General features: G+C 39.8%; 1 protein-coding gene across 1 annotated transcript in view; it reads right to left on the bottom strand.

The window, feature by feature from the left end:
• MKLN1 (muskelin 1) overlaps positions 1 to 27,408 on the bottom strand; it is a 98,795-nt gene that overhangs the window by 58,264 nt on the left and 13,123 nt on the right. Inside the window, exons 2-6 of the mRNA XM_042791933.1 lie at positions 24,258 to 24,327; positions 16,900 to 17,042; positions 15,388 to 15,476; positions 8,710 to 8,819; positions 4,534 to 4,726 (exon numbers count right to left, since the gene is read on the bottom strand). Of these exons, the coding sequence (XP_042647867.1) occupies positions 4,534 to 4,726; positions 8,710 to 8,819; positions 15,388 to 15,476; positions 16,900 to 17,042; positions 24,258 to 24,327 (605 nt within the window). The remainder of the gene's footprint in view (positions 1 to 4,533; positions 4,727 to 8,709; positions 8,820 to 15,387; positions 15,477 to 16,899; positions 17,043 to 24,257; positions 24,328 to 27,408) is intronic.

The raw sequence follows: 27,408 nt of genomic DNA, 5'->3' as shown, positions 1-27,408 counted from the left end.
TCACTTCACTGCCAATGGCTGAAAAATCTTCAGTTGGCATTTAGCCCGTAATTTCTGGGTGTCAGGGTTTGGTTTTTTTAAGATTTTTCCTGAACCAAAGAAAAATACTCTCAACACCTAAACAGACTGACATTTTTGTAGACACAAAAATCCTTCTAAAGAAAAACTGAAGCGGAAAACAAAGATAACACCAGATTAAAATCCAGCCATTACTCAACAATTTCCTCAAGACATGGGAGCAACAGGGAAACACACATAAATCCTTTCCAGCCTCAAAGCTGTAATATTCTCTTGCACTTCTTAATAAAAATGAAACAAGGTTTGCTTTCAAATCCCTAAAAGATACACTGCTTCTACACAAACCCTACCAGGTACTTACCACAGCCTTTGGATCCCTAGCAAGCCTTTCCCCTCCACATATCCCGGTACTACAGAGCAGCAAACCAGCATCCATACTTTCTCAGAACCGAATCCAAACGCAAAATTACAGTATACATGTCTGCCTAGAGCTTCCAGAAGAATACAACTGCTCCCCTGCATCCCGAGTTTTGGGAGCCATTTGAGACCGCAGTCGGTGCATCACAACAACTTGTTTGTCAAACAGGGCCAACTCGTCAACAGATAAACACGTATCACATACTGACACAAGAACTGCCAAAGGAGCACCTCGGTCCCCGGAATACTAATATGACACTAGCAGATCTTCAATCCATTTCAAGCAGCTTTATGTCTACAGTAGCTGCAAACAGTTCAACTAAGTAATTTGCACTCTGCATACTCTCTGTAGGAATATTAAGCAGATTTTTCTTCAATAATATAGGCCGTCTGAAAGCTATAGGAATGAATCCAAATGTGAAGTGTTTGAACCAAGTCTGTGAACCAGCTGAGATTTAGGGAACCTTTTATTTTTGAGAGGAAGTCAGGCAGCTGCCAGAGTTTCCATTTGCCCATTTTCTTAGTGTAATGCACAAGTCAAAAGAATCTGCGGGAAAAGTATGGCTGCCTGCCACTGAGCTCTCAAAAGAAATCATCTGGTGATGTGAGGTGGAAGACAGCGTTCATCATTAGCAATGCAAAAGAACAAGAGTTAGCTCTGCTAGCACTAATTCTTGACCACCTACTCTTTTTCTACATGACTAAGTCTATGGAAATAGCCTGCAAGAGATGCATCGTATTTCACTCCTTAAATACCTACCACTGCAAATATTAGCCTCTACAGAAGACATTTTAGGCTGAACTGAGTGTGCAATACCTCTGTCAACCTCATTGCACTTCTGTTTGTTCCTTTAAGGCAATGAACTCTCAGATCAGCAAGAGGTCAGAAGTTCATATATTCATGTCCAGTCTGTTAAAGAACAGTTCGCTCTTTGAACAATTTCAGGGATAATTTAAGGATCTGTGTATCTCAATTAACTCTACACTTCAACTACACTACAGGGGCCATTACCCAGGACTAATGTTAATCTGCTTTTATTTGGAAAAACAACTTATCAGAGAGGAGTTCGGTCGTAAAAACACCCACACCTTAGAGACTAAGCAGGAAGCTATGGAGACTTCACAACAAAGCTGCTAAGAAAGTAAAATGGAAAGATGCTGGGTGCTAATGAACATCTTTCATACAGAAGAGCTCAAGAGAGATGCAGAACTGAATCAGGACAGGTAACTATACAGGACTATAGGGAGCAGATGGTAGCAGTACTATAGGAAAATGTGTGGAAGGCTGAAAACATCCATTCCCATCCTACCAAGAAGGATCAAGCTGTTAAATACCAGCTACATTCAACACCTTGACTTGACTCATCTTGTACGAGTCCAGACAAACTATTCCAGATGCAGTTGCAGGTTTCTGTGGGTATCAGAAGAGGTCTGTCCTATCCTCTCCCCCATCGTAGCCCAATCAGCTCCCTGACCTGGTTTGCCTTGTAGCAGCACAAGCACCAGTGCCAGCAAGTGAGGGGCCAGGGGACACACTGTCCCGAGTAAGGACAGGATTGACCCAGTTAGTAAAAACCCGCAGTTGTGTCAGCTTAAAGCAAATATGGGATACAGCCTCAGTGTGTCGGGATAGATAGCACTTCTCTCTGAGGGGTGCTGGGAGGCAACAGCTTTAAATGGGTACAAAAGCTGAAGACAGCATAAAGAACTGCAGAAGGATGGAGGGAAGGTTAATGTATTCAAAAACAAGCAAAACCATTAAAGATGAGCACCAGAGCAATAGAAGATGTGTACAGTGACATTTAACTTCAGCTAATCAGGTGTCGGATTAAAAGGAAGCAATATAAACATGCTCATGCATACTGTTTTGTCCCTCAGAAGCAGTGACAAAACTTAATGATGCTGCTTGAAGACTCTCCTGCTAAGTTATCCACAATCTGTTACTAGAAATACTTGCTTCTGTAGTTCCTGGAACAAAAAAGAAGGGCTGATAAAACAAGCTACAGCGTATTTCTCTAGTTTGCTTAAGTGACACTGAGTTCCTCAGCCTCCAAAAAGGGACATGATTACAAGAACCAGGGAAGCAGGATTATTCACATCAAATCTGACAAGAAGCAAGTACCCATTTGTCAGACAGTACAACACAAGACCTAGAGTTTTCTACCAGTCAAGTCCTTTGTCAGTACTTCCACATCTGGAAATGCTGAGCACTGCAGACAGCAACCCCACTCTCAACATACAAGGGGAAACAGAAACACCACCTCTGCTCAAGTCCTAGGCGAAAATTGGCAGATAGAATAAAAGCAGTATGTTAATTATTAAGTAATAAGAGAAATCAACATAGAACAGGTCAAAAAATTAGGCTAAACATTTCATTAGTACCCAAGAAAAAAAAAAAAAAGGTCCATTTCTGAGGGAACTTTTTCAGCATGTTCTAAACTTCTAGTGAAATTCCATTCAAGAAATAGTTTCTACTACAGCCTGCGATGAAGTGGAAAGAGGACAGCCTCTAGGCACTGAGGAGATTAAGCCACAGCCAAGGCAGCACAACGATGCACTGATAAAATCATCACCATCAGCATATAGTACTCCTCTGGCTTTCAGCAGATCCTGCCTCATATCGATGGGCTCATCAGCTCCCACCAGGCACTCGTGTCTTTGAGAAACACTGCAAAGACAGTAACAGCCAGCCACAGCTCCCTGCTGCTTTCTCATCCTGCAACCCTCCTTTGCCCTTAAGATTCAGGAGGAAGCTGCCAGTTGCAAAATGCCCCTGCATTGCAGGAAGCTGTTCACACTCCCATCTCGGCCAACAACACTACACTGTCTCAGGAGGGCAGGCAACACTCAGGAGGGTGAGGATGAACACTGGCAACTCAGTCTCCATGCTCGTAGCTGCTCAGAGAGCTCAGCACAAGGCAGAGCTCAGCTGTTCTATCTATATAGTCAAGAAACCTTGAGCCAAAACCCGTAGAAAACAATTCGCTGCAGTTTTTAAACAACCTGTTGCAATAAGCTCCCTAACATTGTGCGTAGTTGAACAGCTTATTCACAAAAAGATGGATTTTCATGGAAGGCAAACCTTGATTTTAAAGCTATCATATCCTGAGAACCACTTTCGACTTGAGTGGTACAAACCACACTGATGTAGCCAAGCAGGTATGCTGGCATCTATTCAAAAGGTATTACAAAATGACTGATTAGCCCAGAATTAGAAAAAGCATCTCTGGTGCCAGACACCCATGAAATTGATCTACTAAGCCCCTAATTCTACTGGCATTAGACACAAGGTTCTCTTCTTATGCCAGTAGAAGTACCCCCATAAAAAGCAACTGTCACAGTCAAGAGCACCTCGGTTTTATCAGACTGTGATCCAAAACCACTCTACAGGTCTGGGAAGACACTTCAGTGTCATAGTCCAATTCTTTTTGTATCTCATTCTATCAACAGCAAGTACATATCCGCAGTTTTAGGAGCTGAGAGCTGTTTACACACAGGAGTAAGTTGAAAGTTTCCAAGTAAAAAATTAATAGTAGTTACAATGAAACCAGCTGCCAACATCCTGCTCTGCAAGGGAAAACAGGCTCTGCCTCCAGTCACTGTGACTTCTACACCATTCTCCAAGGACTATTCGCCCCATAAGCAACGATGGCATTCTCATTCAAAAACAGCTGAAAACTGCTGAAATTCCAACGAGGTGGTCAGCTCTAACCAGAAACCATGATACAGATCACCACCAAGAACTCAAGTTTTATGCTTCCCTGCTCACCGCTCCAGTGACTTTTCTGATAGTTAAGCCCACCTTCAGCTTGCCAGCCACTTACAAGAACTTATCGTTATCCACTCAAGTGCACCACGTAGTCATAGACTCCAAAAGAAGCAGTGATAACATATTCCATAACTGAATTTTCAGCCTTCATCACACACATAGTCACAAGTCCAAAAGCTGACAGTACACCACACTAAATATGAAATAGCACATGGACTAGCTAATTCTACTACTAAGTACATTAACATTTAAAAAAGTAACATTTTGATGTGGGTTTTGGGTTTTTTTTTTTTTCCAATTAATACATCAGACCCCTCTGATTCTCTTACCATTCACAGCTTTTTCTATCAGTTCTTCACAAGCATCGAAGTCTCCCTTCAATACCAGTTTGTCGTGCAGGTCTGTCAACATTGGGTGCTCCAGAGCAATCTTTGTTTTCTTCTGCAGCGACTCAAAAGCTTCAGTGTAGTTGTGCTGACGAAAATGCTTTAGGCAAAGGCGAATGGCTTCCTGTTCACGGTACTACTGGAACACAAGAAAACCTATGAGACATGTAGATTTTTCTTTTACCAGCATTGCTGGGAACTACCTGTGAACCTGCCTGGAGACAGAAGCAGGAACCCTTATATACACTGCACAAATTGCTCACTAGCTTACAGAGGAACACTATATGAAAAACATTACAAGCTGGGCACGCATTTACTTTCCAACAGTATAGAAATTGTACAACTCTGTATTATACAATTTAATAAGCGTACAAGAAGGGAGTGCACAATGTCCCAGATCTCCAGAGTGACCATTATTTCCCCCCCATCTGCTTGGCCCTGCTATTGGGAGGCCTACACGAAGTACAGTGCAGGAAAAAGCCTTCGCTATCAGCGTTACATAATTTGATTGTATGACTCTTACATAACAAAATAATTTAGAAGAGTAAGTAGGTCACAGCTTTTCTAGAAGCAGAAGGAAAAAAAAAAAAAAAACAAAACCAAAAAACAAACACAAACCAAAAAAACACCAAAACATAAGAATAGGAATACTTGCAATATGACTACTGTTCCTGCAACGGAAAAGCAGAAGGCAGGGCTGACCCCAAATCCTGTGGGTTCGCGAGTGTTTCGGATCAACGCCAGCAAGGATTTACACGCGCACCAGAGTCTTCCCTTCAAAAAATTCTCAAGCATTTTGAAGCAGAACCCCTGCTCAGGTGAGCCAAAGCTGCCCATTTCCCACTCAGCTGTGGGAAGGGTTGAGGAAGACTAGAGAAACCCACACTGGATCAAACATCCAGGCACAGAAATGTGAGGGAATTGTAAACTCTGCGTAAGAGCTACAGCGCGTGCTGTTAACCTACCAAATCATTTTCAAAGCCGCTAACAATATGTCTAAGTAACACAGATTTCTAAGTTGGTAAGTAGCAGAACTACTTATTTTAAATAGACTCTTCAAACCTAAATTCTAAGGCATTAAAGCAAAAAAAAAAAAAAATCTCAATTTTCATCTTCAACACAAACCCACTGTGGTAAAAAACAAATGTAACTTTAAGCATCTATAAGACTGATCAATTTGCAGACAAAAGATTTTACTTCTAAATGTACACCAATGCTAAAAGTGAAGTTTATGGTGTTCAAACGAACAGAATTTTTCTGAAAACCTGGAACTAACACTGACATTCAACAGAAATTAGTGCTCTTGAAATAATGGCTCTATAGCAAGAATCTCAAACTGAAGCAGCTAAAAAGAAACACGGCCATGTGCTATATTTTTAGTTCTTAATCCATCAGTATTTCACAGCTGCAAATAGCCAGAACTATGCATTTTTAGAAAATCAGTTCCCAGCCCACATGAAAAAGGCCAAGGACATGTACCGATAAAAATGCAAGACTGTGGCAAAGGAATACTAAAGCTAAAACAGAGTTTTACAGCGCAATTGGGAATTTTTTTTTTTTTTTTCTTTCTAAGAGATACCTAAGCCAATGTCTTTAAGCAAACATTCACTTACATCAGTCAAGGCCAAAACTACATTAGATTCTTTGTTGCTCAAAGGGATGGCAAGCAAAAGGATAGCTGCACACCAGTAACAACGAGCTTCTGCACTTTCCATTCCTCTAGTTTAGGCATCAGAGAGAATTCAGACAGCATATTTCCATTGAACCTCTCATGACTGAGAGTTGGCTTATAAAAAACATGAAATGACTCTTGGATGCAGGTTGGCCACTCGAAGTATAAAAGTTTGTATTTAAGTGACACCACAGTGGTACTTCAGAAGTAAAATGTAGAAATTTTTTTTTATGTAAAAAGGTGTATAAGAAGCATATAAAAGGCTCCTTTTTAAATGCTGTCATACAGGTTTAAAGAGATGACAACCCAAATAATAAGATTTGATCTGAAGCTGTAAATAATTCCTATGGTTAAAAACATAACAAGAGCATGAGACTAAGGTATTAACGCTGTCAAATACACTAGATGAATTAAAAATATTTAAGTGTTCATTATCAAAACCGAAAGTGACAGCTGTCGGTAAAATGCCATTTCTTCATTGCTAAAACATGCCCACTGTTCAGTAAAAGCAAAGTGGCAAGGCTTTCAGGAGGCAGTAGGCTGAGCTGGACAGCAAGGAAAAAGCAGAAGGAACAGAACTGAGGAGCATGTTTGCTGCTTTGAGTCTTTATTCATTACCCCCAACTCCACTCCCTTCAGGGAAGGGAGGTTTTGTTAGTTGAAGCACACGCAACAAAAAGGATGGGCAACTTTGTGTAGAACCTTCTTCTCATCTGATGTCTCAGGCAGTAAATAATTAGTAGGTTTCAAAGCCTTTGAGACTTCTAAGAACATACATGAAAATATTCACCCCATCTTAAAAGAACTGGAAGCAACAGGTCAACCTTTCTGCCTTTCCCCTGAGATTGGTCAACACATCCTCCTACACGGATCCAGCAACAGTGACCTCTCAGGACTGTGAGAGAGAACACCACCAGTGAGACATACACTCATCACCAAAAACTTGGCAACTGATCCTAGTAAAGCCCAAACAATCATGACTAAGTCTCTGCATTGCTGCTTTAGGGCTCTAAGCTTTAGAAGAACAATGCTGGCACCCCTTGAAGAAGCTGTCACTCCATACATGCTGACCACTAAAAGTGTCGATTCCATGGGATAAAGATGGAACAAAACAGATGCTGACATCATCATCAGATGGCTTCTGACCAAAAAAAAATAAAAATCAGAGCTTCCTGGTTGGAGTAACTGGTCAAAAATGCCACACACCACCATGTGCAGAGGCAGCAGAAAGAAGCACAGAAAACAACCAGCAGCTTTTGTCAACTGTACTTTTCAGAACTGGACATCAGTAATCAGCAAGACTAATGTCCACAATACCACTTTAATCATGAAGTAGCTACAGACAACTTCAACTGTGACTGTTAGTGCTGGGTTTAAATCCTCTGTGAAGAAGTGTGTGATATTGGTATAAACGCATATGAGACAGATAGCATGGCCACGAGTTTTCTTTGCCATACTGGCAGAACCATAAACTGGTGAGGGAGTCTTAGTACTACCACTCACAATCTTTACCCTCTTCTAAATTTTTCCTTCTGGAAGCAGAGATATGTTGCTCCACTACTCAGTCTTATTCAGCTGGGAAGGAAACACAATATGAATTTCATTAATTGTTCCAGAAGATCTATGCATCAAAAGCAGCAACAAAATGAATTCTGGTTGTCAGTATGCACTTCCTTCCCACAGGAAAGGCATCTGTTGCACTCAAATACAGTTTATACAAATAATGGTTAGAATTCTTTGAACTTTCTGCCTATCAAAGTGACAAATGGCATAAATCATCTCATCTCACAGCCCAGTGCCATCATCTCCCCTCTGCTCTAAAGTATTCAGCAAACAGACACTAAGAAGGAAAGATCAGAAGTGCAAAGAGCTGCAACAGGAAAGACACCAACATGGATTCTCTTTAAAACAAGATCATTTTTACACCTTGTAACAGAAGCTGCGTACGTAACCCAAATGGCTCTAGGCTCACATACAGCTCCTACAGGACTGGTGTGGTAAAAGAATGACTAATCAATAGGCAAGAGGAAGGAGAAATGGAATCTGGTTTTGTTAAGATTAATTTCCTTTCCAATACAAAGACTACTGTACTAATATTGTCCCCTTTGACTCAGTGTGCTTTTCCTTTATGTTTTTCTTGTGATGTCTACTGAGCAGGTTGGGATTTTTTTTTTTTGGAGGTGGCGGTTATAGGTTTCTTGGTGGTGTTTTGTTGTTGTTTTTGTTGTTTTGTTTTTTTTTCCAAGAGAACAAGCAGACACAATTCAAAAAGATTCACTTAAGAGTAAAAGTCAGCCATGTGGTTTGAGTTTTAACTATGCGTGTTTGTTGTTTTAATAGCTGATATTCAAGGAATGAAAAGGTCACGTAATTCCAGTAAGAGAAGTTTCACAAGATTCTGAAACTGCGAATCTTCAGACAAACAGGCATCTAAAATGCAGGCCTACCTTGCTGTACCAGTTGAGGCACGGTTGGACCACATCTGGATCATCAATGCCATTAAGTTCAACATACCAGATACTAAAATTGAAGCTAGGTCCCCAGGATAAGAGTGGAACTGGAGAAGAAAGGAAAAGGAGAAAAAGGATGCATAAACATCAACCAAGTACTATATTAGTCTCATCAGGCTATAAACAGTACTATTTCAACAGAATGCTTTTAAAGGTCACATAAAATACAGTATCTCTGACTTGACATGAGTTCTAGTTTGTTTAAATAAGCCTAGGAAAATTACCAAATACGTCACGTTAAAGTTATCATTTAAAGCAACCTGTGCTGAGCAACATTAACACAGTAGATCATTACAAAGAAGCTTGCTTTCAGCAAAAGAACAAAAATACTATCAGTTAAAACAGCTCAAAGAGGCAACACGCTTTGACATGGAAGGGAATCACGAGCATACTAGCGACAGTATTTGCTCCTCATAGTACATTTATTTCCACATTTGTCAGCAACAACTATTTTCCCTAATGGTGAAGACAAGAAGCTTGGGTATTTTACATTTAACAAAATTAGTAACGTCTGCAAGTAGTGGAGGAGGGAGGGAGGGAAAACTGTCAGTTTCCAATTTCAAAACTGTTGTTTTTTCTTTTTTTTTTCTTTTTTTTTTTCTTCCCAAAAGCTTAAATCTGTGTAGCTTTTTGGCTAATACTGTTTTTACTGTGTATTGGAACAAACATCCTTAAAGTGCCAAATGACCCATGAAACCCACTGCAGCCTCTCACCTAAGGCTTCTCTACCACGCTGTGTTAACATCTACGCTCTTGCACCGATCTACTGGTTAACCTGCAGGTTAAGACTTAGTTCTGTTTTTTGAAGCAACTCCAACTCCCAGAAAATTTGTGTGAGCTCTGACTCCTTAAAACTGCAGTGAAATCAAGTGGTTTCTTTACAAATACTTTTGTTTCCTTTTAATTTGACCGTAAGTGATAAACAGGAAGACAGTATTAGAGATGAATGAGTAGTTACCAGCAACAGCATGGAGTCCACTACTTCCCCCTTTCCACAGAAACTATTTTTGCCACAGAGAAATTGTTTGTTGTCTTTCAAACCACTATGAAATACCACTGAGATTAACTTGAACTAAGGGTTTTCTGACCCACTCCTTGAGGAAGTAAAAACCCAAATTTGTCTTAAAGCTGTTCCTGAGCTCTTAAAGGTTCTTAAGTATTTATACTTCAAAAAAGCTAGATCTATTATTTTCTGCAACATGTTTGGGCACAAAGCATATGTTCAAACACACGATTTTCTAAATTTTAAAGGATGTTTCTACAAACCTATTGCTAAAGACTCGTGACAACTTCTGGGAACAGTCATGAAGTGATTTTTAGAAAAGATCCAAAGAGACTCTGAATATGCAATTCTTGACTGATTTTAATATCCATAAGTAGGTACTTCACATGTTACATCTCTCTAATCATCCTCTTCAAACAGTTTCTTTCTACTTGGCTGTTCAGCATACAAAGCAAGATGCTTAAAAAGCAGTTCCTAGTAGGTGCATGTTTGTGGAGACAGGAGAGAAGTGAACTGCACAGAAAAACCATGAGTCACCTGTCTTTCATCCACACTGCATACGCTCTGCCCAAGAAGCTTCTTGCTTAGTTCTGCCCTCTGCACAACATGAGTGCTGCCAATATGGTACCTTAATACCATAGATCACTACTGCTTTTAAATCCAGGTACACAGGTAAATTTAATCCCAGATATCACACACATTAAGGTAGCAGACTGACAAAGTACCACATGTATCAGTAACAGTTTTGATCAGTCTTCAGACCTGAACACACAAATCAAGACCAAACTAAAGTTAAATTCGGTATTTTCTCAGCTATAAAGAATCCAAGTCTATCCATCAGCTTATTGCACTGGAACACTGAACCAAACCACAGACCATCCCAAATGGACCAAGACCATAAGTTTCCTGATGATAAACCTATGGCCCATTTCTTAACACCGAGATTACTGGGTGAAAAAACAAACCTAAAGTATTACCACCATCCCATTTCATTGCAGAAAACAGAGGTGTCCACCTCTATTTCCTTTCAGCAGTTCTTCTCAGAACTGATACCAACTTCTTCTGGAAAAATTTAACAATTCACCCTCTTATCTTGGTAGCCAACTACAGTCTGAAAGACACATCAGGATGTGTATAAGAATCTGGGTAGCTATCACCACAAAAAAATGCAAAGCCATCAACTTGCTAACACTTCCCTCCCCCCCGCCCAAGTTAACTCAGAGCTTTTAACAGTCTTGCTTTCAAGAGGAAAACATAATGCCAGAAATGGTGATTTAACATCGAGATTTTCCTGGTGCAATCATCTACTTTAAGGAAAACACAGACGTTACGTTGTATGGGGAACACAGTGCTGCACAGGCAGAGAATACTGAATTTCATCTTTTTCAACTATTATACAGAACTAGGAAAAGAAACAAAGCAGAAGAGTTGAAACTGTAATGTGATTTTTATTCCCTTGGCAAAGACCAAGCTTTCTGCTGGATCACTTCCCCATTTTTGAACCTCTTCCCCGCTCCCAGGCTACACTAAGGAGATGCCTCTCATTCTTTCTGCTGCCCTCTCCTTTTTGAAGCCTCCACAGGTGTGCTTATCTCTTTAGACAAACCTCATTTCAGGGCAGCCACAATCTAACCTAGCCCTGGAACGAGGAGACACTAAGTGCAGCATGGAAGTAGCGTCAGTCACACAAACAGCGATAAGCCTTTCTTATCAGTGCGACACACAAATCTCATTTTTATTTTGCCCAAAATTTTGATGGTAACAGCTGCCTAGGATCCTGGGTGCAACTCTTCCTTTTCTCACATCTCCCAACAGCTGGTTTTAATTTGTACTCCCCTTCACCCACTTTAGATTTCACACTACAGCCTCGGTAGACACAAACCTACTACAGGCTCTGCAAGAGCTAAGATATGTCCCCCTTCAAAAATCAGTGAATAACGAGTCCTGCAGTGCAGCTACAGGGGCCACACCTTATGCTATCCACTCTTTCCTATGCTGCTTTTTTCCCCCCACACATGCATCTTTGAGGTGGAAATACACTAAGATTAAAGGTGTTGAATCTGAAGCCTAAAGCTACCGTATTCCTCCGGTTTTTACCATAAAACCACCTCAGTACAGCTTTTTGCTGCATGGACTACAGCAATCCATCCTGAAACACATATAACTGTGCAGACCAGTTGAACTATCACTCCAGGTGCCCAGCAGATGAAAAAAATAATAAGAAGAAAATAAAAATCAATATCCTTTTAACAGAAGCAGAAGGTATTTAGGTGACTTGAACAGTTCTTTACCCAGACAAGGATGGTGTTAGGGGTTATTTCTCAATGATCAGAAGCTATAAACTACGCCCAGACAAGGACTGCAACCCTGTATGCTAGAGAGGACAGTAGCAGGGGCATTAAACACAGTGAAGTAATTGCTGACTTCTGCATCCCTCATGGACTGGCAGTAGACACACCAACAGTGTATGTTTGTAAAAATGCAAGAAACATCCATAAAGAAAGCATTGCTCCTTGCTATTGCACCAAAGCTTAAAAAAAAATCTTGAAGACTAGTTAGTAACCCCCATGACAATAACAAACTGGCATGAGAATTATACCCAGCACTTCTTCAAGCTCTTTCATGGCAATCAGTCTTTATAACACCTTCTGCTTTCAAGGATACAGTACAAAGAAAAATGTCTGTTTAGAGTAACCACAAAAACAGAGCCAGAAACAAAGCTCACAGAACTTAGACAATTCTTTAATATTTTGTCCAGATAAATATCTACCTTCTCCTCCCAAGTTCTTTAATGAGGTGCTACATGAGATGTAAAAATTAGTTGTCAAGTAGGTCAAAAGCCTGCACAACTGGGCATTTCAGTGCTAAGGATATTAAGTTGAACTAATTAAATTAAAAGTACAAGTGTTTTCTTGATAAAAGTGAAGTTATTTTTTGTCATTTCTATGAGTCTGAAACTTCTAATGCGTGAGCAATGGAAGCTGTAGGAAGCATTTTATCTTCTCACAGATCTACCCATGTCATGTTCCTCCTGCCCTGTCCTGACATATAAGCCTCACCGTTGTGTTATTAGCAGTGGTGTATAGATCAGTACACTTATCTGCAGATTTATAAAGCAAATGCCTGATGCAAGTCGCTGCCGAACTAATACCTTCCCCAACTACACGGACCTCACCGATAGCAGCAACTTTAGTGGTGTCAGTCTCTAAGAGTCCAAAAGGGCAGATTTTTGGCCTCATGTTTGCTGGCAGCATTACAAGGAACACAACACGGTACTTCAAATTTTGAGTTACTTTGGCTAGCAGTTTGGAAATTTTAACAAACTGAAAACATATTCAAGCTGTGAGCCTGAAAAATAACAGAATTTCGTAACATCGTTTTGCAGTTGTGTCACAGCAAAAAAACACTCTCACAACTTCATAAACAAAATTACGCTAGCCATCAACTAGAAGTTTTAATAACTTTTGTTGAAAATATCATTTTAATTTCTGTACTAGCATAGGAATTTCTTCATAGAAGACAGCTTCAAGAAACAAAAGGCTATAGATACAGCTAAAAAGGAGAACCCATCTCAAATCATAACTAGGGAGCAAGTGACCGTTAAATACAAATCTAATAACACAGAATGCTTATTGCTACATGAGGAACCCACCCCAACAAAACACGTCATATTTTGTTAATTAATTCTACTCGTGTCATATCAGAGAAATAAAAATCCTGGTAGTCGAAATTAATCAGCATTTCACTTTGCTAGGAAAGTTTCAACTTACTGTTACACTTCATAACATCAGAACACATTTTGCTGGAATACTATTTACACATCCAGAGAAGTAGCTTGTAATCTTCCCATTCACCCCTCTAGCCCTACAGTAACTATTTGCTAGTTTTTAGACACTGAAAAATAGTATCTCCCAAAAGCCTAACGTAGGGAGCTTCAGAATACGTTTGTTTTTTTTTTTTTTAAAAAAAAAAAGTCAAAAAAATCAATTTGGCTTTCCTGATGTAGTCAACCTTTAACTATTCCTCTGCTCCTCTTGAGGGTTCTTAAAGTCAAATGTTACAGATGCTTCCAAAAGATGTAGCCAAAAACAAAACCAATGAACAACCAATTTCTCTACTTCTCCAAGTATGGGAAACACCACAATTTATAGCACACAAATGATTACTTGGTTCCCAGCCTGAAGCTTCCAATTCCTCAGGTAAACATGAAAGGAGATTCAGAAAGCTGCATAGAAGACAAGAGCAAAGGGCTCTGAGGGGAGCCACTACACAGCCACTATCATCCAAGTCTTGGCAAAGGACTTACCCAACACTTCAAAACACTCCTAAATTCATCTAAATTAGTCAACAGGCTCTTACCTCAATTTTCTGCAACTACCTCCTTGTTCTATTTTTAACCTTAACCAGCTAGTTTAAAACCAGTCACTCATTCACTATCTCAGTAGATACGAAGGGGAAGATAAATTCACTGAGCTACAAAGAGCTGAACGGCTCTAAATTCTTGGATTAAATCCTTAAATGCAATCAGTATCACTGATGGCCAGTGTAAGACACTTGTTCTCCCTGGCCTGTATGAAGCAAGGAAGAGAAATCCTCACCTGTTCCCACCACAAGTCACAGTAACCAGCCTTCGTTAGCACCCTCTTTAGCAAGCTTCACCAGAGAAACTGGACTAGACATCTCAGGGTATAACTCCTCTTTGCCTCTGGATGCCATCTTTAGCCAGAGATCATAGAATCACAGAATGGTTCGGGTTGGAAGGGACCTTAAATACCATCCAGTCCCACCCCCCTGACCCGGGCAGGGCCCCCTTCCCCCAGCCCAGGGGGCTCCCAGCCCCGTCCAACCTGGCCTTGAACCCTTCCAGGGAGGGGGCAGCCACAGCTGCTCTGGGCACCCTGGGCCAGCGCCTCACCCCCGCACAGGGAAGAATTTCTTCTTTATCTCTAATTTAAATTTGCCCTCTTCCAGTTTAAAACTGTTGGCCCTCATCCTATCCCCACCTCCCTGATCCAGAGTCCCTCCCCACCCTTCCTCTACTCCCTTTAAGCCCTGGGAGGCCGCTCGAAGGTCTCCCTGGAGCCTTCTCTTCTCCAGGCTGAACCCCCCCAACTCTCTCAGCCCGGCCTCATAGGGTTGGTGCTCCAGACATAACGATTAGAGCATCAGGAAAAGAATCTAAAAAAGCTTCTGCTGTTGCTCTATGTGTTGCAAGCATGTTTGAGAACAAAAAATACTTCAACCTTTTTCAAACTCTAGGGTTGTCAGTGCTGGAACTTTTACCAGTATTTAGATGAATGACTTTTCTAGAGCTCTGTATAGCAATTTATAGTAGGACAGTAAGCAGCTTCTCCAGCAATTAGTTGACTCAACAACTGTATTTCTGAAAATTACTGTATTGCACTTTCATTCCCCAGGATTTAAATTATGAAGCTATTATTTCTTAGTAACAGGACTTCACTGTGTTCCAATCTAACCAGCCTAAAAGATCATGAAATGGAATAGCTACTGTGGATACTTTGCCTAAGTACAATGAAGTCACAAGTGCCAAGACTGGCACAAGTATAAGAAGAGATTATTTTCTACTCAGAATGCTGAAAAAATGCATTTACCTATCTTAATGAATCGACAGGGGAACATCTGTTCATCAATTTTATGCTTCAAGGTGAATGTTTCTTTGTTATAATCATTCTTTAAGCCACTGTGGGAAAAAATAAATAAGGTTACTAAATCTTACCTTGTATTTTAGGACTAGCTAATAAACGCAATCTAGGTCATGCCTGAAATGCGAAGCTTGTTTCATATTACTATGAATCATAAGTACGCGTGCTGGACCAATGCCTGGACTGCTATCCACCATCTTGTATCACCCTGGGAGGCAGCACTGGCTAGTGGTTTCAGGAGGGAACTGACATCAGATCAATGCTGCTCCTCTGAGCCTGTAACCCTGTTTCTTCAGCAAGAGATCTGCCTGAACCGCACTTTTCCGTTTTCAAGAGGGAGATGGACCAGCTCTCAGAATTATCACGCTGCTAAAGTGCTTTGTGATCCATTTATGGGCATTGCTTTATAAGAATATCAAATATTTAATATAATTCATCAAAAATCTGAAGTCTGTTTTTACTGAAGATGCAAGTGCAGGTCCCAAAATATGGATCTTCAATAAACTTCAGTGTAAATGAAATTACATTAGGTATCAGTAATTGCTATGCTGGTAAGACCTTTCTCCTGTAATTCTAGCAGCAATAAAGTCAAATTGCAAGACTGGTCTATCTAAAGAGGGCAAAAGGTTGGGAATGGTTGTGGATAGTTTCTCTATGGTCTTGAAGGATACCTGCAACAATGATCTTCCTGTGTTTCTCCATGGCTATTCTGCTCAACTACAGATGATGTACACCCATATATTCCCCAGAGGTGGACTTTCCTTCTGTAGGCCTCCAAAAATAGACTAGCTCTTGCTACTCATTTCTCTTGTACTCCTAGGTATTTAAATATCATTTCCCTTTCTGAAACAAAAGACTCCTTAAAAGGCCCTTGCAAATTTACGTTAGCAACTACTCGGAAGCTCTGGATAACCTAAATAGTCGAAAGGTTCTTTCTTTAGTCCCTATCAGTACAACTACCAAATCAAACTAAACAAAGGAAAACACAGGTTTTGCATTTGCTTATTGGATTTATTTACCCATTCGAAGAAAGGCAGAGCAGCTGACTAGTTCAGACCTTTACAGCTGCAACAAAGTTCTTGATGTGGGAAGGTTACTTGGGCTTTTAAAAGCTACTTTAAGTTATCTAGACATGGGAAAATAATTTCTCTTGTGCCTCGAGCACACAGAAAAAAAGCAATCGCAATCCAGCAACATTGCGCCCTGCTCTCAGCTCCTCCAAATCTCCAAGAGGTTGCTCTCCACGAATCCTCTGTGGTTAGAGCAGAGTAAGGAAGGCTTCCTGGAGCGACTGTTGGGATTGCTGCTGTCTGACCTGACCATAAACACAAGGGCAGCTAATTACAGGATCACAACCACAGCTCTTTTACACTGTTAGCCATGTGTCTGCTTGGGAGCGAAGGGGAAGTACATTTTGGTCCAGCCTTTATGACTACCATAGCTGATGAAACCACATCTTACCTGGATAAGAGATCTGTCATGTTTTCCTCATTCATCCCACCAAAGACTTTAAACTTCTTTAAATTGCAGACATGTGTTTTCTCATATTTGCCAAATGTGATACTCTGGACTATGGCAGGTCTTTCAAGTTTCAGAATCAAATACTGTGGAAGAGAGAACAATTAATTTTAATATTAAAGCCAAGGCTGCACAACACACTAAGGGATAAGCATTACAGCCTTAGAAAATCCAGTTTACAAGCCAGAGAATGGAAGCTAAGATGATCCCTCCGCATTACTGTATTTTCTTCTTTGTTTCTGGAATGAAGAAAAGTTTTTTTAGGAATATTACTTTCAAAGCAGTTCATCCAGGAAAAAGATTTGGTTGAACTTCCTACTCCTAGCATTTCTATTCAGGGTTTACATACATTCCTTCAAGTTGGATGCAAGACTTCCTGAAATCTGGCAAATAGGATCAAACTACGGAGAGTGACGATTCAAACGCCCACTACAGCCTGAAATGAAACCTAAACTGAATACACAGTTAGATAAATACAGTATGTTCCACATGCTAAGAGAACACCAAATTACTTTTCCTCTCTGGGCTAACACTATTTAACCACTGAACACAGACTAAGTTTGATGTGTGGCTAACATAGGAACCAACTGCTTATTAACCATATCAAATAAACCCAAGCCACTTAACTGACAATAAAGCAGCATAAAACAATGAAAATGTTCTCCCTTGTGAACATTTGGTCCCCCCCTTACAGTGTATGAATAGTCAGATTGTTTATATTCAGGCCGTAGCCACCAGCTTCACCAGCACTGCTGGAAGAAAAGATCTATTCCACTGGAAACGTAAATGCAGAGAAGTGCTTGCACCATTCATCAGAGATGATCGAGCACCAAGTTTATTTAACCTTCCCCTACAAAATAGGTCTCCGAGGGAGTCTGGGGACATCCTGTTTTGCAGAATACATTGAGTTTTATACCTGAAAATATTCTGTCTCATTCTCTTCCCTAACTTCTCAGAAATAAGCAGTACAAAACAAATAAACAAAAAAAAACCATGAGACAAAGTGCAAAATCACAATTACTCATCATGCTGGATTTGGTTACAAAACCCTGCAATTGAGGCTACAGCACAAGCAGATCAGTAAGGCGTTGTAGGACACCTCCCACTGCAGGCGCTGCCGGTGGCCCTCTCCTCCAAGAAGCAGCACTGCCAAACCAGGCAGGACACAGTATTTTGAGTCTTTCATCAACATCAAGTATTTGCATGTGTGCAGCCGCTTCCCATGGTTCCTGAGTAGAGCCGAGCATCTCCCCATAAAGCGCCACAGGCATCACTCTGCTTGTGCTTAAATCCAAACCTAGAAATTTATCTTTTGGGTGAGAAGCTGAACAAATTTTCCCATCCACTTAGTTATCAGTCTTTCTGCCACGACCCTAGAAAACAACTAATTCTCAGTCCAGAAGCAGTACCGGCATTGTTCTAGAGAGCATCAGGCTAAACATGTGATCTCAATGGCTGGATCCCACTAGATGTACAAAAAGCTTAGCTTAAAAGAAATACTTGTACATATAGCAGTTACAGATGATAATGCAGACTGGATAGGTACCTAAGAGAATAAGGAAAACTTACTGCCAAAGTTGTTTCCAGTAAGTCAGAATTTTTCAAAATGAAGAAAATAAACCACAATCAGCATTGCTAGGGTACAACAGAAGAATGCTTTGGTGCTTTTCCAGATTATTTTTTTTAATAAAAAATATCTAGTTTTGTGAAGAACACCATCCACCTAAGTTTCAGAACCCACTGTTAGTTTAACTAGCAGTAAGCGATGCTGTTGCCTTAAAGTACTTCCCAAACTTCAGAAAAAAGGATGAGCAAAACGATGGTCCTCTACCGAGCAAGGCAGTACTTGATACATGGCACAGCCCACTGCCAAAATTCCTATGCAGAACAGACAGTGCACAACAACAGCTAAGAACTCCTACTACACCATCATATCTTCCCTGCAGATTTCTCCCGAAGCTGAAAAAGTAAAGCTAGCATTACCAGCATCGGCAACTGCAATTCTTAATCTTGCTGGAATCACAAACCTAATGCTTGGGTCATGAAGACATACTTTTCTCAAGTACCACACAAGATTTGCAAAAGCTTGGCACAAACGTCATCCTGCATTATTCAATTCTTACCCTAAATTAAGGGAGTGAAAACCAGGACTGCAGTTAAATCCTTTATCTTGGCATACACGCCTGGAAGGGAGCAAGGCATAGCAATTACTCCACATGGCTAGCAGCAATTTCTTAAACCGACAGATAGAAAAGGAACTGCAGCTCTCCTTCCTGCTTCCACACATCCCATCACCTGCTGAGTCGTTACAGAAAAATATAAACATGAAAGCTAAAAACACAACCTTATCTGAATTCATCTGCTGCCTGATACGGAAGCAAAAGACAGGTTTGCTTTAAAACCTGTGGCCCAATACCTGTACCTATGCATGCATATTTGTATTTTTTTAATACATACACACACACATATATAAAAAGGAATTGAGAGATGTACTTCCTGTTTTTGTATACAAACACGCATTCTGCTGTCACTGTGGATACTGTCTACAAATCTCACTGATGTTGAAAAAATATATTGCCTCGAGAGTTGCAAACAGCTGGCTGCATGGATATTTTTGGACTGCTCCCAGAATTTTAGATGTGACACACTATTCTCCATAGCTTTGAAAGATGTGATAGAAGTGTACGTAAGATCAAGTGATTTATTCAACCTGGAGAGAACAAGTCTAGGAGATTTCAGACAAATACATATACCAAGACATTTGAAACTTTTCCATCCTATTGCTATAAGCAACATCATAACGTTTAATACCCAAGTACTCGTGAAGTATTCCAAGAAGCCAAATTATAAACTGAAGTGTTTGTTCATTAGAAGCATGGTGCACAGACAGTAATTGGTGTAACTGCGCAAAAACCTCAGCCAAATTGTTAAGCCTCAAATTACAACACTTACAAAAAAGATGCTACAAAACATCAGAAGAGTAAAACTTACTTCTGGTTTATGATCAAACACATTTCTAAGTAAAGATGCACAGAGTAGAGTAAGTCATGTATGGCACTTCAGCACCTCAACAGCTTTTTATGGTATACCCAAAAAAAAAAAAAAAAAAGAAATCCAGCCCTGTTATACTGTGAGCCACAGTAGATTCCAAATTTTTTTGAAGCTCTGGTCTGTGCTACCATTTGATGACAACCATATGCTTGCTTCTGCATCACACAACTGAGTGTAAATTTTATTAATGTACTTTAAATTAGTTCCTGATACAATCTACACAGCAGGATGGAAATCAAGAGAGGAAAACTGGTCTTCTCAGATGCAAAACTGAAACTAATTGTTTGGACAGTGACACTAACTTTATACATATGCTTTTTAACTGTTCAAAGTTTACATCTCCATGTCAAATACACTGGACCAAATTCCAAACTGCACTATTCAAGCTGCCTGTGCAATTAAGAGTCACATTGTATTTTATTAATTTCTTTCTCTTTAACCATTTATGCTCAAGCATTTTTTATTAGGGAGAAACTTGTATTCCATGTGAAAATAAAAGCACAAAGTAACAATATAACAGGGGCTACCCATCACTTGCAATTCAGTTTGTGGCTAGGTAAGTATTTATCCTTTTGTTCTACACATTATTAATCAAGCCTTTCAGGGGAATTAAATGTTCTTCTGTACACAGTCTTCCAAGTCAGACCACTGCTGGAGCCATCGGGATGAGCATTAATGACAGGGCTGTGGTCTTCAGCATTACCAGCCTTATTGCTTCACACTTCCTATGTAAGACTAGAACTAGTTTAAAAATAGAATAATCAGCCCTCTTCTGCCTGAATAGGTTACTACATAACAGGTTTGTTATTGAATATATAATTTCTGGGTCATTCTATTTCAAGACTCAAGAAAGATACGTAGTTTAATAAACAGAAAAAACAGCTGTCATATGTATTTCCTTTCTCTGGCACTCATTCATAACCAACTGGTAGCTTTCACAGCCACAAGAATTATTTAACTCTACCATACCCTTGAAGCTAGGAAAACCCTTTACTAAATATAGTCACGTGGCAGCATTTCAAGTGTCTAGACTTCCACTTTCATTTTCTTTCCCTTTTCAGAAAGGTTTAATAGAGACTCTGACACATTTGCTACAAAGCACAGATCTTCGTTGAGCTACTGAACATAGTCTCAGATTTTTTCCTGTTCTTCTGATTCATGCTCCTAGCAAGAGAAACGCTCTGAAAGAAAAAGGCGTCTGGAGAGGGTTTTTGTTTCCATCAACAAGGAAAGGGAATAATTCAATGTTTAGGGACTCACTCGTATTTTTACCTCTAAGCCAGCACAGCACCATCACCTCAGCAGGGAATTCCTAAACCCTTACGTTAAGGTGAGACGCTCTGATGAGACAAACACCAGCAATTAAGGCTGCAGAGCTTATTAAAATATCTCATGGCATGTTCCAGTGAGCATGACTGACATTAGTCCTTGTGTTGTGTATTAGCCCTAGTTTCAGCTAACAAAGTTGGAAACAAGGAAAGCTTTATTTTACCGAGTTTTAGTTCACTTCCTGTCTCAGATTATTATGGCTGCCCACACATTTTAACATGTGCGTCACCACAAAAGCAACCAATTTTTAAATGAAGTAATGCCAACACACAAGCCATAAAATGCTTTGCAACTTCATTTTCCATAGTATACACAATGTTTATCCTGGGGATTAAGAATCATGTGTATATATCATCATTTTTCGGAATATGAAATGCACAACTTCTAACATAAAGCAACTAATTTCCCCCAACTTCTCTCCTCACCACACTTCTAACTTGGTCACCCACTATTTCAACTGAACTTTTCCAAGCTAAGAATTCACCTGAATAACTTCAGCCATCTGCAAGAATGAGAAAGCATAAAACCTGCATAAAAGCTTTAACAGTAGTCTTGTGGCAGAATTTCAATGGGCAAGGTGCAAGAACTAGGTATTCTGAGCGAAATGCAACCAAATCTGAAGCCCTTTGTCAAGTATGAGACAACACAATTTGGAACCGTTTCTCTCTATAGACACTGAAATAACAAGAACTGCGTTCTTTGCACACAGGCCTCTTCTGCAAATTTTAATTCCCCATTCTGTCCTTCCAGTTAATTTTTCAAGAGAAGTTACACTGTGAAAAATGCTTTACATGAATAATTAAACACTCAAGTCAGAAGGATCAGAATTAGCTAAAGTACATGTTAGAGACTCTGCAAATACATCATCTCTCTCACTCAGCACTCAGGATTGGCCTTGCTGAATACATGAACCACCACACAGCATTTTATATTCTCACTACTGGATACAGAGATTCAAGTAAGAGGAATCCAGCAGGATGGCCTTTTCCACTTAGGTGGCCAGATTTTCTGTTGGTTTTGTCTTTAAATAACACAGAATAAAACTCAAATACTGTGCCAATGCCAGCTGCCATCACAAAGACTAACTTTTTGCATGTCAGATCAAAGACCTCAAATCTGGATACTTCACATATCTCTAGATGTGTACCATACAGGTCAACTGACCGGTATCTCTAGATATCTATGAGATAGGTAGGTGAATATATATGACAATGTTAATTCATCTCTCTCTTATCCAGAAAGTTTGGTTTCAGTTACTTGCTTAGCTTGCAGGATAGTGTCCAGTTCTCCAGGGTTGGACTCAGTAGTTCTGCAACAGCATCTTCATTCAGGTCACGGTCAGTACACATAAAATTGTTGCAAGACACCTCTTTAACAAGCTCATGTGGTTTGTACAGAAGTCTACCACTCTAATTACTCCCTGCTTAATCTACATGCCTGACTGTAGCTTGCATCACTGCTTGTCAGCTTTAAGCATTGGTTGGAAATATTCCAAAGCATCTTATTCCAAGAGATGCATTCCCATTCCAGTATCAGGTTTTTAAAAGCACACAATATTCATGATGGCTCAGAATATGAAAGAGCAACTTTCAGCAACAACTCAGATGACCACAGGTGAAAAACAGAATCCAGAACCACACCACAAGCCAACTTTGTCTTGTGAACAAGGTAGTCCTAAGAAAAACACATGCTTCTTGCATGAAAGGAAGTAAAGGATGCCACAGACTGGGATACGATACATGCTCAATACCCATTACCCTGCAATCAATAGTTCCTAGATAGACTAAAAGTGCTTCAGGCTATGGATGAAATTCCTATGCTGTTTATCAAAAAATATATATTTAAAAAAAAAAAAAAAAAATCAGGAGAGCAGTAGATGCACAGAGGCATCAAAAGGATAAAAATTATTAGTCTTCACAAGCAGGTTCATGAAACACATTAATGGAATAAACGGGATAGCTTTCCCTCTCCTCCTAAAAAAAGAAACACTTTTACAGACACAACAATACAGAAGACTTCATCATGAAAATCAAAATGAAAGCTTTTCAGCCGGACCAGATGACCTGCTGCTACAGGGACCCATCAGCCTAAACTACAGATTTTTAACACACCTTCACAGTATAGTAAGATTTACCTGGACAAAAATTCTGTGAGATTTAACTCATGAGGAGTACTTGGATTAAATAAGTAGATAAGCAGAAGAACTTTGCATGAGAGATACACTGTACAACACACTCTGCTTTGCATCAGTGTTCTAAGCAAAAGAATTTAAAATGACCAGTATAAGAGATATAGAATCTGATCAAACTACACCAGAGTATAAAGGTATAGATCTAGCATAAAGAGAAGGATAATGCATTTATTGGAGAAAAAAAAATTAAGCAAAAGGATAAGCATAATTTTTCTGGATAATCTAATTAATACTGAAAAAGCAAATGAGATGCTAAAATCAATACAAATCTTATTTTAATAAGCTGCTTAATCAGCAGAAGAGGTGACATTCATGTCTCTTCAAACAGTCTACATTTCTAAATGCGCTATTAGGGGAAACAAATACAACCTCCTTAGATCTAGGACTCAAGGCCAGCAATCTACAACAGCTTCCAGTAGTGCTGACAAAGGGAGACCTGCATGCCTCATTAGCAGCTTAATCTAACCATAAGGTTAGATTATTTCCAGTACGACTGTGATTGTCAAGGATGAAACATGAAACTTCCCCCGCGAAAAAGCATTTATTGAAAAACCACAAATAAACTGTTGGAAATGCAAATACCTGATGTACCAACAACCTGCATTTTACTGAGAGAAGGTAGCCTATAAAGGCTCTCAGTACAAATAGCAGCCTACATTTAAAATTAAAACTCCAGTATATATTAAGTTGTACAACACAGCTATGCAGTCACAGAGATTCAGACACTTACCTGGGGAGGATAATTGCTTTCTGAAGACCATCTTGAGGATTGATCATTGGGCTTATCCACCAAGATATTCCTAAAAAATGAGAAGCCAGAAGTAATTCAAACAACAGCCACATTGTATTTTATATCTCCAATAAGATCTGTCATACGTGCAGAACAGTAACTTTCTCATACAGCTACCTAAATACCTAGGCAGAAACTAAGCTTCTCCCCCCCTCTTTTATTAAAAATTTTCTACATCGCTATTTTAAAGGACCCATCAATATAAGCCGCCGAGCCTTGTGGTTGTGAAATGGAGCTCCAAATTGCGAAATAAAAAAAATTCAAATTGTGAAATAAATGTAAACCAGATGAATTTACGTAGGCCTAAGTCCTCAATGAAGTGGAAAAAATGGTCTCATTCACCTCAATGGGGTAAGAGCTTTTCAATACCGTTAAAAGGATGAGCAGTAAAATGTTTCACTGGCCAAAAAAACTATCCTTTACTAGTCAGACGATACTGGAACGGAGAGAGCAAGCTGCTAACCTACTTAAGCTTTCTGGAAGTATGGAAGATGACCATCTAACTCATGACAAATTTTAGCAAGTATTTTTCATGAGCTACAAGCCTAGAACAACACACAAGACCACAGAAGTTCAACTCTTCAACCAGCAAAATTACCTCCAAGTTGTTCTTACAGTTTGGAATAGCACAGCATCAAAGTAATTAACATAAATTCAGAATGTTTTTTTTCACTAGAATGAAACAGATTCATCATGATAGTCATATGAGGAACCTGCCTTCCCCTCTCCTGTAACCATGTGGTAAAAACTCACCTGTCAGATTAAAAACTAAAAAATAAAAAAATCCTGAGAATATATATAATTATTGGCGAGGTAATGATGCACCACCTGCTGGACAGGGCTTATGAGCTCTATGACATCCAACAAATCAACTCGTCAGCTCGTAAAACTTATGTAAAAAGAAGGAAGCAGTCATCAAAAGGCTTATGCCATCTCCATCTGCTGTGTAGGAGGAAAAGGACCCAAGCATCTGGATTACTACAAAGGACTAGAGGAAAAAGCACTCATATAAAAGCTCAGAAGGGAAAAAGGTTAAGTCAGAGGTTGAGCATTAACAGACAGAGAAATTAGCTCACTCTTTCCACATTGGGCAGACTAAAATCACCACACTAGCAACGGTATCCAAGCAGTCCCACGTCGTGACAAGGGAGACAGCAAGGAGCTAGACCAGGGTGGCCCCTTAAAATACGTACATTTTAGACAGCTGGCCTAGAGGCTGTCTATCTGCAGGCTTTATATGAGACACATCATGATTTTTACCCTGCACAGAAACATAAGTCAAGTTCCCTATCCCTTTTGCTAGCATCCATCATAGCATGGCATTTATTCGCACAGCAATGCCAGCGCTGGCCCAGGCCTGCAGCTGGTTTATTCACACGTCCCCAGTGGGGAAAATGTGTTTGAACAGCATATGGACATGCGCTGCCCTCCTGCTCCAGCCCCATCAGAGTAGGAAACATCAAGCCACTGGTCTGCACAATTCAACATCCAACTAAGTACATTTAGTTTGCAGAACGAAGAGGCTCAACTCCAAGAGAAAACCTGCCCCCTGTCTTTAATTATAAGAGGGACAAAATGAACCAACTGAACCAAAAGGGAGAATTTGGGAACTGATGAGACAGATTTCTAATAGAAGTCTCTAGTCTCAAAGCTAAGACACCACTAGAAACCAAAACACACTTGTTTTGAGAAGAATCATACCTGCAGTCTCCGATGCCGTGCCACAGGCAAGGCAGAAGGATAGTTATGAATTTCTTAATACCTTCTCATAGCTGAAGAGAGAAAAAGCTTCTAAACTTGAAGGAAATATGTATCTTATACTAGATACTTAAGGGACGCGAAGGCAGATAAAACCAGATAACACTGAATGGTTTTCCTCCTTTATGAAACTTTATCCCAGCATGCAAAGAAGACAATTCACCCTACAAAATAGATTTTATTTATGATGCTATTACATTTGTTTAAACATTAGATGATAAGCCCTTCATACATTGAGCAATATTTGCAGGAATTGGCACTGTTACACGGTCAGATAATACCCTGCTGGAAAGAGGCATTTTGTACCTGGGACAAATCCCAAAGATCATATTTTTAGAAATGGATTTGTTTGCCTCTCCAGGTCAAAGATCAGTTTGCCACAACCAAAGACGACCTTAATCAGTACAGCTAGAGAAGATTAAAATCCTTCTGCAGAGACGGAGAAAAGGGATGGGCAGCTCACACAAAATTAAGGCTAAAAAGAAATTTAAAATAGAAGAAGATAACAGTGTCCATACAGTTATAAATATGTTTAAAAATACATGGGTTATTAATTTATTAAGATTAAACAAACATTGAAGATAGAAGTCCATATGTACAAAGTCAATTTACCATAGTGGTTTATGAAAATTTATGGGCTCAAAAACTTGGAAGAATTCAAGTATTGCAACAGTCACGGGGCAGTAAGAAACAAACAAATGCACACCCTAATGATAGATGCCTTTTTATACATAAAGTCCTTTTTGTGGACATCACACCACTTTTACACAGTACCTGGAGGCAGGCTTTTCAGATATGACTCCTAGATCAAAACCTCTGAGAAACTTTACAAGTGAAAATTCCATTAACTCAATGACTTTCCATGTAATTCTCACAAGGCATTAAAAAAAAAAAGTATTTGCATGCCCTTGAGCTACCACAAGTACCACATAGATTTACGCAACCTTTTCCTGTGAAAAAAGGGCAACCCATTAAATGCTGTTTGAGATAACTCATAATCATAAACTGCAGATACAAGATCTAGTCTAGCATAAATCTACACCACTGCCAAACGGGACCATTCCACCCACTCGTGCTTGATCCTCCCCCTCTCTGCACCAGCAGCTATAATAAAGATTAGCATAACTAACTTCTTTAGTCAGATCGGTTCTCCAGTTCAGCTTACTACTAGTGCCAGCACAAAAGGAGAAAAAAAAAAGATAAGCAGCTGGATCTAGACTAGGCGTTCATACTCCAGTGAACTCCTAATATCACTATCCCACTGGCATGTCTACTCAAAAATTAGATGTCCTGGTACCTCTGCTGCTCTGTGAGCAATCCCACCCCACACTAA

This window comes from Tyto alba, unplaced genomic scaffold (genome assembly GCF_018691265.1).
Source record: "Tyto alba isolate M040663 unplaced genomic scaffold, T.alba_DEE_v4.0 Super-Scaffold_2, whole genome shotgun sequence".
NCBI classification, from domain to species: Eukaryota; Metazoa; Chordata; class Aves; order Strigiformes; family Tytonidae; genus Tyto; species Tyto alba.
Note: the sequence above shows the minus strand (reverse complement) of the source record. Positions and strands in the feature narration are given on the sequence as shown.